The 16,915-nt window shown below is 46.0% G+C and overlaps 1 protein-coding gene across 2 annotated transcripts in view; it reads left to right on the top strand.

Moving 5' to 3' along the window:
• The window catches only part of SMAD9 (SMAD family member 9), a 56,671-nt gene that overhangs the window by 21,695 nt on the left and 18,061 nt on the right, over nucleotides 1-16,915 (top strand). The window contains exons 3-4 of one of the 2 annotated variants that reach the window (XM_075919157.1): nucleotides 5,375-5,632; nucleotides 9,934-10,044. In XM_075919157.1, coding sequence (XP_075775272.1) covers nucleotides 5,375-5,632; nucleotides 9,934-10,044 — 369 coding nt within the window. The remainder of the gene's footprint in view (nucleotides 1-5,374; nucleotides 5,633-9,933; nucleotides 10,045-16,915) is intronic. The other variant, XM_075919158.1, reaches the window with a different exon arrangement.

Consider the following 16,915-nt stretch of genomic DNA (forward strand, 5'->3'; position numbering starts at 1 on the left):
GCTTTTATTACTGTTTTGTATAACTGAAGAGAGAAAACAATGTTTGTTAACATAGGGTATGTCTACACTAGCTCCCTAGATCCATATAGGGGGCTAGTGTAGACATACCCATAAATGCAACAATGGCTCCTCCGAGCTCTCACTCTGAAATGGATCTCCACTTGTAAGATTTTAGATACAAAAATATTTTTAGGAGTTAATTGATAGTGGTCTGTTAATTTGGGTGGAAGTAGTTGATTTTGTGGTTTAGTTAAATAACCTATTCACATCTTTTTTGAGATTTTTTGAAGATAATATCCATTCTGTGTAACTTGGCCTTTGAAATTTGTTGACTTTATTGTCCTCTTATGCTGGTGTAAATCAGGAATAACTGCAATCGGTATATTAACCACAAGCAGTGCAGCTTTTATGGTCTGTTCCATGTCTGTTAACAGCTGTTATGTTGTGACAGTTCTGGATGCTGCTGCAGGGACTTTGAAGTTTGTTGTCTTTGCGCTTAAGCCCAAAGGGTTAAGGGTCAAGCTCTCTCAATATCTGGTCCTAGCATGAGGAACTCTTCTCCTTGACAGCTCCCAATTGTGTAGGTTGCAGTCCATTTAAATAACAATTCTGGCTAGCTATAGAAAAATACAATAGTCTCCATATCTATAGGTGGTTCCTGTTGCGTTATGTGAGGTTCTTTGCATCTTAGCTTCAGGAGCTAAAGAAACTGCATCTTGGATTGTTCAATAATAATCCCCGTGATGGCACAGAACTGCTTCACTCTGTTGATCTCCACAGATGTCCTTTATTATTTATTCACTCTTCCCATAAATTCCATTGTTCCCATTCTGTTGTTCCTTCTCCTGAGTGACCAGTTCTATACTAAAATCCATACTTTAAATTCAAAACCAGTGGGTTCTAATCTATTCAGTGAGTTTCTCCTGTTTCAGAGAGGGGCAGAACTCACCCTGGTGTGGGGTGAGAGGAAAGAAGAGGCAGTAGTTATCCACCAGGGAGATCAACCCAAAGCTCCAGCCTGGAACTCCAGGTCCACTGACCCCTTTCTCTCTCCTCAGGCCACCTTGTCTGCTTTTTGACATGTGCCAAATGACAGAACATAGGTTGTGTGTGGTTTCTGCCACTGAAACTGCCCCAAGCCCACAACTGGTGATGGATTCCAATAGGGATGCAACAGTGTAGGCGATTAACTGATACGCAAAAGCTTATAGGTAATGCTATAGACTATATGCATCTCCCCTCCCCCCAGTAAATTTTTTAGCAGGCTGGCCAGCAGCCCAGCTCAGTCCTGGCTTGTGACAGGTCTGGCACCTACCCCTGTTGCGGCTCTGCATTTAAAGTGTACTAGGAGCTGCATGGGAGGGTGGGCAGGCAGCCTGGCTCGGTCCTGGTTTGCGCCAGGTCTGGGACCTATCTCCGCTGTAGTTTTGTATTTAAAGGGTATTAGGAGCCAGGCAGGTGGGCAGCCTGGGCTCAGTTCCAGCTTGTGTCGGGTGGAGGAACTCACACTGCCTCTCCCACCCACCCACCCCCCCATCAGGGGCTCTGCTACCCCTCACTGCTGCCTCTGTATCAGCAGCACAGGGTGACAGGCAGTCAGTTCATGAGGGGAGCTAGTTTTTAAACCATACAGAGACAGCCGTGCAAGGCTGGAAGGGGGCTCCTCTGGAGTGAGGCTGGAAAGCACTGGCTGCTGTCCCCCCCCACCTGAGAATTATAGAATAGTCGACTAACCAGTAAGAATTCATGAGGTTACTCGACTGTTCAGTTAACCGATATTTAATATCCCTAGATTCCAAACAGTGACTTGACCCAGTGCACAATAAATGCTATTAGAAAGCACCATAGTCACTCCCTGTTTTTTAAAACCCTCCCTCCACCCCCTTATTCCCAGTACTGAGAGTTAGAGATAGGGAATAATTCTTCTAATTCAAAAAAGGTGGATTGGATGGCTAGAGTGATTTTCCCATTCTCCAGGACAGAAGTCGGAGTTAGAAACAGATTATTGCCAACCGAAATTGCAATTTTAAAATAATGTAAAAACTGCCTGCTCTGTTGCTTTTAAATGAAATCATTCTGTCTACTGGATGACAGATAATGGAGCTTCCAATATGCAATGCTGCTGCAGACAGCAGAAGCATAAGTGAACTTTTGACTTTCTATAAATGAGTCTCATTGTCCAGAACAGCTGTGTAGAAAAGGAAGGTGTGGTAACTTTCCAGCCAGTGGGCTGCCTAAAAATCTACTCCACAATATTTGTATGGTTGTTAGCATGGAAAAGTGGCAGTGGTGTAGGAGTGAAAAGGACACTAGGGAATATATCTGAATCCTTGTTAAGCTTAAAACTGAAATCTGCCTCTTCACCATTTTTTCCTCTTCACGTGCTGTTGTTACTATAGAGTTGCCAATGATCAAGGACACAGGAGACATACAAGGAAGGGGGAATCTCATCTAGGACTGCACTGCCAAAAGCATAAAACTCTGCCTAACCTGAAGGTGTGCTGTTGTACCCTTCATTAAACAACTTTAAGATGGGGATAAACGTGTGAAAAATTGTTGTGCTCGTTAGTAACTGCTGCCCCAGACACGTTAACTAGGTGTATGAGTACCACATCCTTATCGGGTGCCAAGGCAGGTTTTCCGCAAGCTGCACTGCACTATATGAGGGTGGAAGGCAATGGCCAGTAGTCCAGGAGCAGCTGTGCCTGGACTCAGAGGATCACCCCATAAGTCTCCAGCTGTGCCAGGGGCACACTGTCACACTCATGTATGAGCAGGAAGAATGATACACCTCCCCGCCCCCAGGGCCAGCAACAGATACAGGACAAAAAGTGGGGGAAAGGGACAGCGGAGAGTAGAGATGATTTAAGTAAATCACTCCTGCATACCAGGGTGAGGGGCGTCCTGCATTATTTCTGTGTCATACCTCTGGTCACCCTGTCTCCAGCATGGACACCTCTTAGGTATCAGAGAACAGCCTCTGCAGGCAAAGGAGGAGAATAAGGAACCTCTGGAGATGCACTGACCACAGTCAATAATCCTCCACCTTCCCTTCTACTCCATTAGCTACAGTAAGGTGCAGGCAGCAGAAATATGGAATGATGTGGCAGAAGCAGTGCATGGGAGGAAAAGTGTGTAGGTGCTAGTCATAGCAAGCCGGGTTTATCGAGCTCATGGAACAAAGCAAATCTTCCAAATATAAAAACTTCAGAAGGGTGCCAAGTTAGTCTGTAACTGGAAAAACGTAAAAAACAACAAATTGTCTAGTAGCACCTTAAAGACTAACAAAACCTGTGATGGTATCATTAATACTCCAGTCATCTGAAGAAGTGGACTGTGCCTATCAAAGCTCATGATACCATCTACATGTTTTGTTAGTCTTTAAAGTGCTACTAGTCTCTTCCAAATATAAAGAGAACACAAATGATGCAGTGCTAGCTTCCTAAGCTTAGACTGCTCCTGCTCAGAGTTTTCACAACCTACAGGAGAATGAAAACTGAGCATAGCCATCCCCTGTGGCAGTTCTGAACCCTTGGGCTGCCTGGAAAAGTCAGGGCAGTTTCATGCTGCTGCTTGAGGAAATCCTAAAGAGCAGCAGCATCAAGCCCTGAAACTGTTTACTGGAGAAAGACAAATATTAAACCGCAGCATCTAAGAGACACACACACCCCTTCCAGCCTATTATAATCAGGAGATTGGTGGGGGGGGGGGGGGGAGGGCACCACCCACGGGTACTCCTAGCAACCAGGACAGAGAAACAGGAAAAAATATTCTTCCTTCTTCCCAGCAGCCAGAAGGGTTTGGTATGTGGTGGAAGGGTTCCAGTTTATCAAATGCATTCAGGTAAGCGGCATATTAGACAGATGGAATCCTAGAATAGACTTATGGACAGCACCAATAGGAATCCGAGTGCCTTTCCTGTTTCCCAGTAGTTGAGGTGATGGCTTTTCTCTTGGGCATTGCCTTGGGACAGTGAATACAGTGTTGTGTACCAGTGGGCGGGTGAGAGTGTTGGGGGCTGGGGAGTCAGGAGACAGAAAAAGGCTGATGGGCTAGGAGGTTATACAAGAGCAATATGATGTTGAACGAGAGATGGGGAGAAGACAGAAGAAACAACTTCAGAGGGAAGGGGGAGAAAAAGAGGGTACAGTATGACGAGAGAGAGAGAGAAGATTTTGAAAACAACAGATGTTACAGACAGGCAATACCACATACCCATTTTTCACAGAAAAGGCAAGAGAATGAAATGAAACAAGGAAGTCAAATAAAAGTGACAGACTTACATCCATATAATGTCTTAAATGGAAAATTAATTGACAATTTGCAATGATTAAATACATCACATACACAGCTCTTTCCCTTTCCATCGCTGGGGTCATGACCTTAGGAGCAACATAGCAATAGAAGTTAATTTTCACCCTTGCTAATAGGATTAGTCCTTAGACTAGGGTGCATAAAGGGTTATTTCAGGCTCTTAAGCTGTAGTCATGATTCTGCTATGAAGTTGGCAACCATATCTATCCAAGTCTGTCTTTCTGCTGTTTTTACATGAATTCCATCCTGAGCACCTTCACTCGCCTGATTCTCTGAACCGGGGTTGAAATACCAGAACAAATATATTAATTGACCTGAAAGGAATGCTATAGGAAAATCCTAGTCAACACCTCTCTGCATCTTCAGATACCTAAATATCCTTTAAAATTTGGCCTCTAATCTCTCTCTGCCTCAGTTTTCTCATTTATATAATTCCGGTAATTATACTGACCCCTAACCCTAAAATATACATATGAAAAGTGCCTATTTATCTATTTAAAGTGGGTTCCGAGTTTGACAAATCCTGTTTATCAAGAGTATTGAATATATCTCTGACTTCTTTAGCATCCCGGAAAACAGATTGTGGGAGTTGTAATTTTAATGAGTATAAATTTACCACTTCCATTATTTTAGGGGTAGAGGGTAGGTGTGCATGCAAACTATCTTTCCTTGTTGAAGAATATAGAAGTTTTGTTCATGTAGCAGCTGCAGAAGCGGGTCTGCTATCTGAAAACTTGGTCATATTGTATAAGTCATCTAATGCTGCTGCTGAAGAAAGAGGAATCCTCAGCTGCTGGGCAGATGTAGTCTCCTCTAGCTTCAAAGAAGGGTTATGGCTGGACTGAGTTGTAACCTATTCTTATTCAATAGCAACAAAAAACTGTGAGGACAATGGTACAGAGCATTTAAAACATGTAACACATTCAGAGCAGCATTCAGAGAATAATATGTGTGGAGTGATGTTTTGGTAGTGCGGTGTATCACTCAGATGCAGAAAGAAATACAGCATACTAGGGTGGGCGCTTGGCTAAAACACACACTCTCTTGTTTTTATTTTCAGTGTTGCCTCCAGTATTGGTTCCAAGACACAGTGAGTTTAACCCGCACCTCAGCCTCCTTGCCAAGTTCCGGAGTGCTTCCCTCCACAGTGAGCCTCTGATGCCACATAATGCCACTTATCCTGATTCTTTCCAGCAGACTCCCTGCACCCCTTTTCCATCATCACCCAGTAACATGTTCTCTCAGTCACCCAGCAGCATCAGTTACCCCAACTCCCCAGGAAGTTCTTCTGGACCAGGAAGCCCATATCAACACACGGGTAAGAGGTAACAGTGGTCTCCGAACGCCTAGCTGTGCAGCAGCTTTTGTGTAGGAGGAGATCTGGCTTTTGTGTTTGGAGGCTGAAGCAAAGAATAGACATGTTGTGTCAGGAGGATCAATAGATAAAAAAGAAATTGAATGAGGATCTCCTTTAATACAATCTGTGAGCTCTGGGCAAACCAAGCTCTCAAGGAGCTTAGAAATTCCAGCAGGAAAGTCAGTGGAGCTTGTGAACTCCCCAAATTCAATAGTTTTGGACTTTTCTGTGGGAGAGGAGGAAAACCAGGACAATTAAACGATAACGACTTCTGTTGATGTCACTTGAAATTCATGAGTAGAAAGTTTTAATTCAGGAGATGAAAAAATGCAACTGATTTGATCCAGCACCCATTGCAGATGATGGAAAGAATTCCATTGACTTCAGAGAGTGCTGAGTCCGTTCCAAAGTTCCCTTCTTTGTGAATTTCACTCATTTGTGTTGCACATATTGTGAACCTTTTATTTATTTAAAGTTTCTAAGAATATATCATTACTTGTGGTGTTCAGCATATGCCATGCAAAACAACTCCAAATTAACATTACTACAGAAATCTTGGTTCAGGCTCTGCTCCAGTTATAAATGTTCATACTATCTGTTCTGACACTATGGACTTAGAAAGATTTTGTTTTCCTACCTTTTCTATCATTTCTTTTTTGCATCTTTAATCATTTTACCTTATATTCCATAACCTCACTGATACATCCTCTCATTCTGGGAGTACAATTAGGGCCTCTCTTCTCACTCATTATGATTTTACACCTTAATGACTGTTGACTTCAAAGGAGCTGCTCCTGATTTATACTCATGCTCTAGAAAGATCAGGCCAATTATAAATTACAATGTCCTCCCAATTCAGTAGATCCTGGAAACTTGTAAAACCACCTGAAAGTGGCTTAATCTGCATTTTTAGCACATCAGAGCATACGTGATTTTGAATTGGAGACAAAATTATTTGATTGTGATTGTCGGGGAGAGCTGACTTTATTTAATATTAAAAAGACTGTGGTAATGTCAGAAACCTCCAAGATATGCAATAGCTATATGGGTAACCGCATGACCCTTTTTTAATAACCCTCAGGTTCCCTTCCCCCTTCCTTCCTTTTCGTTGTCATTACTTCTCGTGTCTTTCCACAAATTAGATTGTAAGCTACTCAAAACAGCTTAGTGATGTGTTTGTACAGTGCTTAACACATTGGTTCCCAAACTTTTTACTAAGGCTACCACCAACTGCAATTTGTTTCTTTTGAGGACCCACCATTATCCTTGCTCCCCTTGTGGCCTTCCAGTAGCCCCCCTCTACTTGTGGCTGGTTCCTTGTTGCTAGCAGTGTGTTAACTGTCCACTTGCTGGCTCCAGATATTTCCTCAGCACTGCTGCTGTCCAACAGACATGGGAGAGGATCCAGGCAGCAGCAACAGCACAGAAGAAACCACCAGAGCCAGCAAGTGGATAATCAACAGCCTCAGGTGTGTCCCAGAGGTGCTTCCTCTGCTCTGATGCCTGGATCCTACTTTCTATCTGTTGCTCTGGTCCTGGGCACTGCTGAAATATGCATAATAATGACATCAGTCTGGCTACTGCAGCACTTTCTGTTTTGCCAGTCTTGTGGTCATGTTACAAGTTAGTCTGTAGTTATCTGCTCCAGGTGAATTCATCCTGTGTGGCTGGACACCCAATGCCCTTGCACCACTTATTTTAAGAATGTAAGTGGAAATAAGAGTTTTAAGTTGTGCATATTATTGGGGTTCTCCAATAACTCAGTTCGACTCCAGTCATGTCACTTAGGTTCCTTTTTTGTTTTTGGCATACAGCAAAGCTATGCTGAGTCAATCAGACTCAAGTGGAGGGGTTGGTAGAGAGTGTACAACACATCCAAAGTTACACTGAAAACTTTCCTTTATAGACATGTACAGATTACATTGTATTTACCATACTTCACGATACCTGTTTTGGGATTGGCTTGTTCACTTTATAGGAACCAGTCCCTGTACAGCATGCTTTGTCCATGGACAACTTATTCTTTACCCCATCTTCATGTTTCCAACTTAACTTGTACATAGTAAATGGTTGCCTGGGTGTTTTCCCCCTTATCTTGGCCAGTGTAGACTTGCTGTTTCCAGCCTGCTGATCTATTTACCTTTCTAACCCTGTCTCCCAATAAATCAACTCTCACCCATGTCCATTTATCATGCCAAGACATGCCAACACAGATATCTTTTGCTGTCTCTCTACACGGGGGAATTTCAGCTTAGATACTCTTATTAGTCCAACAGACACATAAAGTTCCACAGGTGTTTACCTGCTTATAGTCCCATTGCATTACTACTCCCATGAGTAAATTTTACTCCCGTGCTTCAGTGTTTGCAGGATCAAAATCTATATCTGTTTGTTTTTTTTTCCTCACGGGAAAACAAGGTCTTCATTTCAGCTTTCTAACACACTCTGTTCCTTCTTGGTGTATATTAGAATGGAGGATATGTCTTGCTGTTCCTAGGCTGCTGTTCTATAAATAAAACAATTCAGGAATTAGGAGGGCTGTTCTGCAGATTCATTTGTTTACTTTTCATTAGTGTGTATGGTCCTTTGACAAGAAGATTGGTGAGATTAAAAGAGAGTTAGCCCTCCCTAGAGTATGAGAAGATGAATACTTCATCTGTCCTGCATAAGCATCAGCCTCTCCCTTTCCGAGAAGCAGGCTGGCATTGGTAGTCAGCTGCCAGTGCCATAGCTTCTTGGCTGGCTAAGGCTAGAGGGAATGTGCTAATAGAAGTGGTCAAATGTTTGATGGGCCAAACTCTATCTGCACTTACATGTGTGGAACTGCAGCTTCTGTTCTAAAATATTTATTCTGCAAAGGACAGTGGGCATTAGATCATTTTTGTTTAAAAATATCTTTGCACATCTAGATCCAGACCATTTCATGACCCAGACAGTTCTGATTAACATGGTAGAAGATCTGCCAGTAAGGGACAAGGGTGGTTGCTCTCTGCTGCTTATGTTAGTCCGATCATCAGATGCTGGTGGGCTAGCTGTGGTCTGTGATAGGTATGGGTACTGCCATGACTCTTTTTTGTCACTGAATTGCCTTGTAAAAGAGAGTTTCCAAAAGCTTGGGGTACATACTGTTGTCCAGTTTCCCTACTATGCTCTTTTGTTCCTTCAGTTGTTGAATGTGTGTGAGCCTGATGGGAGACTGGGATCTCCAATAACACTATGGTCTTTTACCTCTGTGCCTTCCTTCCTGTTGTCCTGCTGTAACTATCTCTTGGCTGTTTTACAGATGGATTTTTTTGGATGGGGAGGGACAGTTGGCTGAAACTCACTCCGAATAAAACTTACATGATGTTTCAGGCACCACCTCCTTTTCAAGCATTTGTGAATGCTTCATGCACCTCTGTTATGCCCAGGGCAAAGTCACCACTTGGGGGCAGGTCAGGAGAATTGGGGTGCTTCTGTATTGCTTTCCAGCATGGAAATTCATACATAGTACAACAGCACTTCATAGTGGCTATCTCTAGCCCTGGAAAGAGCCCGGTTCATTCTAATGCAGAACTCACAATGGTTACACCCACATTCCTCATCTCCACGCTAGACTTGTAATTCAGTCCTGATTAATCTTTGCTTGAATCTGATCCAGAGGCTGCCATGGTTGCAGAATGCTACGGCTCTCTTTGCTTCACGGCACAGGGGCAAGGCAGGTAGTAATGCCTGCCTTCCGCACTGTGCTTATAGTGCATCTGATTCATGTTCAGGGCTTGCTGCCTGTATATTAATATAGGCCTGTGTGTGGCTGTCTCTCCTCCTGTCCAGGCAGTTGAGGTCAGCTAGTGTGTCTTTGCTCACCATCCACACCAGGATTGCATGTGAAGTGGGCTGGGTTCAAGGAGCCTATTTATGGAACTCCACCCTTAGGATGGATGTCAGTCTCTTTCCTAGGAGATTAGGTGCAAACTGACTAGTGCCAAAATCAAAGTTGAAACTTCTATAATCTTGGGCCACATCCAAACCATATCTGGAAATTAGGACCCTTTTGCCTTTGGACCTAATCCAGAGCCTAAACCATAGGGACAGTTTCCTCTCCGGGGATTTGAATCTGAAACAGTCTTGAGCTGGAGTTTGAGGAGGACAGAAGTTCAGACTCAGGTTCTGGTGTGGATCCTTCTCCAGTTAAACTATACTGAAGTAGAGTTGAAGAATGACCAGGCACATCTGGGTAGACTTTACCAACTTGCTGATCTCAGTGTCTTTCTGTTTTTTAGTTGAAACACCACCCCCACCTTACAATGCAAGAGAAACACCAGGAAACCAAAATGGACGATCAATGGATTCAACACCTGACAATCAGTTAGTGCTATCATTGCCCAATGGAGGTAAATCTGCTAATGGAGAAACTGAAAATACACAAGTATTTGTATTGTTCCGCAGGGAAAAATTCATAGTCAATTATTATAGCGACTTCAGAGTAGGAGGGCCTGCTGTTCTTTGTGTGCTGGTCCCTGTGCGTATTCCACATGTGGGTATAGATTCGCAATGTGCACTTGAGTCTGGAAATTCTTCAAATCAATTTCCATTGGCCTGCCCATATGCACATAGTTCTCTTCATGCTCTTGATTGAGGGTGCAAAAGAGGCAGTGCAGGTCAACACTTCTCTAGTTCCTTCTTACTACCACATGGTCTGAGTCAGAATCATGTCTTCTATTGCTCAGTTGTACAACCTGCAAAGAAAGAAAATATTTAAAGCTTAGTAATTCAATTTTATAGTTAGCATGGAGTATTTCTTTTCCCCTGGCTGGGGAATTGCCTCCCCAGCTCTGTGTCTGTGCTCCCAGGATTCAAGAATTCCATCGCTGACTCTTGCTCCTTTTTCCATGAGAGAGTACAGGCATCACTGATGTTCAGTCTGGGTAAGGGACAAATCTCTGCCAAGTGCAGGATCTGTCACTCCTTCCCACCCAGAACTCGAGAAGCCTGTGAGCTTCATTTAAGCACCTGAGGAAGAATGTGGCCTCTCTCTTATTCAGTCTACAGAGACTGCCTGACATCAGCTTCAGCTGACCATCGGTCCTCCTCCAAGCTCCTGCTTTGGAGTGGAGCTTTCAGCATCTAAACTCAAGAACTCTTCTTGTAGGATGCCCCATGAGAATAGAGGGCACTCTCATTATGGGCACAAAGACAATAGGCCATCGAGGATTGTCCACAGGAAATACCCTTCCTCCCTGAGCCTGTCCAGGTGAGGTGAGATGTCACCTATGGAACCTAAGGATCCAGCTTTACTGATGATCCCTGATCAGAGGATGAGGCTTCTCTGTAACAGTAGGTGTTACCAGCTCTGAGGTTAAGGAGGCAGCCCAGGTTTGTCATTTAATAGCAAGGGAGGGATTTAAGAATTCCGTGACCTGGGTACCAAGATTTTTCTTGCATTTATGGGGTCACAAAACTTAGAGAAGTATTAATGAAAGCAAAGCCCATTATCCAGGTTGTAGTATGCAGATGAAATAAGGGATGAGAGGAAGGAGGCATGTATAATGCAGCAAGAGCTAAGTCAAAACCAGGACTTTATCTACTTCAATTTGGTGTGAGTTACTTATCCATTATAAAGCACTGTGTTTAGAGGCCTTAGTATTTCCATCTCCTTTTGTCATACTGCTGTAATTCATGCATGTGTTTTATAAATAATTAGTGTCACTGCTGTACAGAAGGTCAGATCCTCATCCCCATGCTCCGTGTGGGAGACCTAGTGAAAGCTGGAAGGGTTGGAAGCCCCCATGCAAAAGGTTAGAGAATGCAACAGCTGATAGCCATTCTGCAACTATTCTTGTTTGAGTAGTGTCCCTAGGGGTGTTCCACTGTAAGTGTATCTGCATCCCTTCACCTCTAATCAGAGATTTTAGATACCAGGGGTCCATTCAGACCGCACATGTAGTCTACCTCCAAGGCCATCTAGTGTTGCGTGGGCAAACCCCCAGCTCCGGGAATGCCGGGCTTTCCCAGCTTCAACAAGTGCCTCTCCTGCAAGGACTTGGTTCCTGTAATGGACAACTCTCTCATGATGTCCGGTCTCATATCCCTCAGAAGTGCTCCCTCTGCTAAAGCAGAGGTCTCACAAGAACTGGGAGCTTACGTTACAAGTCCTCCTTATGGAGGAGGCACTTTAGCTATCAGGAGACTCCAATGTTGACTGAATCCTCCCTGGAAACTTCAGCTTCAGATGTGGGGGAAAAACAGCAGTTACCTCCCATAAAAGCTTGCGGGAAAAGGGCTCCAAGCCCCCAAAGACAGCCTATCAAAGGGTGTCCCCCGTGTAATTAGCCACCTCAGTACTGGCAGCTCTGAAGTGCTGTACCCAGAAGCAACTGGTTTTCTGAGAGCTTGGCCACACCACCTAGAGAAGCCAGGGGAGAAAGATAAATGCCATATTGTCTCTAAAGGAGTGGCACTGGTTTAACCTTGTTCGCAAATGCGACAAAACTCCCCTCTAGGGAGTGCTCTGCACCTTCACAACCATTGGTACCAACAGTGTACCACAGCCACTCTCCACAGTACTGAGGGACCGTCAGTGACGAACCGCAGTCCCCATTACTTGGTAACGGGATCCTCGTACCGCGCATACCCTGGTGTCTGCAATCATCCTCGGCCCCAGGCTGAGTCATCAATACCTTGGTCAGTGCCAGCCTTACCCAGTGATGAATCTGACAGTGACCAGGAGAATATCATTGATCTGGCTTCTCTCCTTCTCCTGTCATTGCAATACAAAGGTCCTCAGTGCCAACAAGCTGACCCACGATCATGCTATCGGTCCCTTTGGCAACCTTCCTGGCCCTTCCCTCACCTATAGATCCTTGGTTCATGTACACATGCCACGGGCATCCATTGTCTCTTAGGGTATGTCTACACTACAAAGTTAGTTCGAACTAATGGACGTTAGTTCGAACTAACTTTCATAGGCGCTACACTAGCGCTCCGTTAGTTCGAATTTAATTCGAACTAACGGAGCGCTTAGTTCGAACTAGGTAATCCTCATTCCACAAGGATTAAGCCTAGTTCGAACTTACTAGTTCGAATTAAAGGGTGTGTAGCCCCTTAATTCGAACTAGTGGGAGGCTAGCCCACTCTGGCCAACACTAGGGAAACTCGTCTGCCCCCCTCCCGGCCCCGGAGCCCTTAAAGGGGCACGGGCTGGCTACGGTGCCCATGCCAGGTGCAAGCCTGCCAGCACCCAGCCAGCAGACCCTGCACCTGGCACGGATCGAGCCACCCACCTGATGCCCCCCAGCCCTCCTCCTCTTCCCGGGACCAGGCTGGCGGCTCCCGGGAGCTTGCCCGGGACCGCAAGAGGCGGGCACCCGCCTGGGCTAGTGCGGAGATCGTGGACAAGGTCCACAATCTCCGCACTAGGCACAGTAAAGTGGCCGGCTTGGGCAGGAGAGCTGCCAGCCTGGCCACCCAGGAGCAGGTGTGCAAGAGAATCAAGGGGGTCCACTGAGACCCCCGACACTGAGCCCTGAGCTTACAATGGCCGTCCTGGGTCAGACCAAAGGTCCATCTAGCCCAGTAGCCTGTCTGCCGACAGCGGCCAATCCTAGGGACCCTAGGGTGGATGGACCGAAGACAGTGACCAAGCCATTTGTCTAGTGCCATCCCTCTCCAGCCTTTCACAGACCTTGGGCAGGGACACCACTCCTACCCCCTGGCTAATACCACTCCATGGACCCAACCTCCATGACTTGATCTCACTTCCCTTTAAACTCTGTTCCAGTTCTAGTCTTCACAGGCTCCTGCAGCAAGGAGTTCCACAGGTTGACTCTTTGCTTTGTGAAGAACAACTTTCTGTTACTAGTTTGAAGCCTGCTACCCATTCCTTTCCTTTGGTGTCCTCTAGTCCTTCTTTATGGGAACTAATGAAGAACTTTTCTGTATGCACCGTTCTCCACCCAACTCCTGCTTTTAGAGACCTCTATCCTGTCCCCCCTCCGTCTCCTCTTTTCTAAGCTGAGAAGTCCCAGTCTCTTTAGCCTCTCTTCATATGGGACCTGTTCCCAACCCCTGATCATTTTAGTTGCCCTCCCCTCTCCCAGCCTCTCCCTTCCCCTCTCCCACCTCCTTTTCCCAGTCTCCCCCAGTTTTGTTCAATAAAGACAGATTCCATTTTTTAACACAATTGTCCTTTATTTTGTACATCAAGAAAAGGGGCTAGGGAAGGGTAAGTGGAAGGAGGTGAGGGAGGAATGGGGCACGACCCCCCTATGGGGAGGACTGGGCTGGCTCTGCGGGCTTCTGGGGGTGGAAGCTCTCCTGCAGCCCCCCAATTGCCCCCTCTCCCCAGATGGCAGCCTGTGGCAAGTGCAGCCTGTCTGATGGCCGAGTGCTGTGATGTGCCCAGCGTGGACACTCAGGGCACTCCAAGCCAGGACTGCTTTGCAAGCGGGGCACCCCTGAGAACTGTCTGTCCGGGGTGGGGGTCGGGACCCTTTAAGCACAGCCCTCGGCTAGCCTGAGACAGCATCTCCACGCTCTAAGTCCTCCTCTGATGCCCTGCCGGCACTGCTTCCGGCCATCCTTAAGCCCGGTTCAGGGTCCACTTAATGTGGACACGCTAGTTCGAATTAGCAAAACGCTAATTCGAACTAGTTTTTAGTTCTAGATGCGTTAGTTCGAATTAGCTTAGTTTGAATTAGCGCTGTAGTGTAGACGTACCCCCAGAGAGGATCCACCAGATGGTTCCTTATAGCCTTTCTGTCCAGAATCCCTGAGCCAGTGGAGGAGGAAGCTTTGGAAGAAGGACTTGAAGGGCAAGCTACCCTCTCCCCCCCCCCCCCGTAATCTTCTCATCTTCCCCTCATGAGGCTGTAATACCCCCTCCAGAGATGTAACAGGATAACAGTTTACATGGTTAACTGATAAACCTGGGCTTATCAGTTACCATGAATGGTTACACGCAGGCTTCTGGACAGCTCCCTGAGAGCAAGCTGGGAGCCAATACCTGCTGCTGCCTTCGATACAGAGGCAGCAATGCAGAGTGGCAGCCAGTTCCCTGGGAGCAGGGTGGCAGATGGGAGCCAGTAAACGCAGCAGAGACAATAGCAGATACAGAGGCAGCACTGCAGGGAGCTGGCTGCCGCCCCACGCTGCAGGTGTGTGTAACCACAATTTCAGTGGTTACATGTTTACCCAATTGCCCACTTTTTAACATCCCAAGCCCTTTCCTCAATCCCTAGGTGATGATCTTAAGATCAAGAGGGTGACAGAGGAGCTGCAAATTCATCTGCAGCAAGTGACAGACGCATTGCAAACTGGTGAATATTCTGCACACTGCCTCTTGTCCAGAATTGCCCACCCGGTTAACGAAGTGATTCTAGAACCTCCCAGTCATTAGGCAGACACCAGCCTCCATTGCTTCTTGTCAGCTTTCTTGCAGGCAGGTGCAAGACATCCCTACCAAAGAGGCAGACTTTTTATTTTAACCCCATACAATCGACATTGGAAGAGTCTAGATCTCTTTGGGAGAAAGGTGAATTCATTGGCAATGCTGCAGTTTGAATTGCAAATTAGCAAGCTGTAATGGCCAAATATGATGTTATTAATTATGGAAAAATCAGTGCATTTGTGGAACATCTACCAGAGATGCAGAAGGAGCAGTTTCGGGCCACTCTCAGAGAGAGCCAGTTGGTAGCTAGAACTGTGCTATAGATGTCACTGGACGTATCTGATATAGCGGCCCGCTCAGTCTCCATAGCAGTTGGAATGAGGTGGGCTTCCTTGTTACACCTTCCAGTGTTGTCCAGAGAGCTGCAGATAACAGTGGACAGTGGAGGAACTCCTGTTTGAAGGGTACAAGTTCTTTGTGCTAGATGTTAGAAGAGCATTAACTTTCTACTTGGATAGGACTAAGGACTTTCTTTCATTCACAGCATGTCCCTGTGGGCTGTTCACAACCTGCCCTGTTCCCCCCTTGACTTGGGCGTTCTCAGTATGAGGCTCAGTAGAAACCAAGCAGGGTTCGCCCATGCCGCATTAGAAAGTCTGGAAGCAGACCACAAGGGAGGGAGAGCACTCGCGCAGGCTGAAAAGACCTAAAACCTCCTATTAGAGACCCAGGGGTACAGATTAAGGTGGATAACCCATAAGCAAAAGCTTATAGGTTAATGCTATAGACTACATGCATTTTTCCTTCCTCCCCCTTACCAGTAATTTTTTTAGCAGGCTGGCCAGCAGCCCGGCTCAGTCCTGGCTTGTGCCAGGTCCAGGACCTACCCCTGCTGCAGTTCTGCATTTAAGTGTATTAGGAGCCAGGTGGGCCGACAGCCTGGCTCAATTCCAACTCGCACCAGGTCTGAGATCTCCGACCCCCCTGGACAGGTAGCAGTCCGTGACGGGAGTTTGATTTTTAAACTGGCTTCCCTCGTGAACCAGCTCCCTCTTGGCATCCCACACTGCTGCCTCTTATAGAGAGGCAGTAGTGCGGAGTGCCGGGGGCTCCTCGGGAGTGGGGCCAGAGCACACTGGCTGTTAATCGACTAGTCAGTTAACTGATATTTAGCATCTCTAGTACTGATATACCTTCAGTGGAGCACCATTAGGGACACACATCTTGAAGAACCGTTATTACCGCTCAAGGTGAGTGACCTCCTCTTTCTGTGGCCTTTGGGCTGCAGTATTGACTATGGTCCCAGGGAATCTATGGCATGAGGAATCCCCCTGCTCAGGTTTCCTGTGGCCTGCTCTGAGTGCAGTTATTACGGTTACTCCTTGTGTTACAGTACTACACAGATGCTAGTGTCAGGGCCCTGCTGTGCTGAGCACTGTACAAACACGTATTAAAGGACAGCCCCCTTCTCCCCAAGCTGGCATTCTCAATTAAAGACAAGAAGTAACAAGTGCATGCATCAAACAACGGGAAGGGAAGAAGGATGGAAGTAACCATGTTAGGAATGTATGGGTACATTTGACAGCCACCAGGTTTCCATCACCCTTTCTCTTTCCTCCCCCTGCATATAAATACTCCGGAAGTATTAAGGACATCATTGATCTTTGCTGGCCACCTACATAGCCACTCTCAGTGGGAAATATGTTGTACATTTCATAGCAGGAGTGGATTTCACTGCTTTTTGGGTTTCACACGGACATGGCATGTTTATAGGTTAATGCTCGTGAGACAAATAAGATTTGGTTCAAAGATTATGTTCAAATAAGCACCCAAGTGGATCCTGATGCAGACTTTAAATCTACAAAACTTGAGGTTCC

This window comes from Pelodiscus sinensis, chromosome 1 (assembly GCF_049634645.1).
Source record: "Pelodiscus sinensis isolate JC-2024 chromosome 1, ASM4963464v1, whole genome shotgun sequence".
NCBI classification, from domain to species: domain Eukaryota; kingdom Metazoa; phylum Chordata; order Testudines; family Trionychidae; genus Pelodiscus; species Pelodiscus sinensis.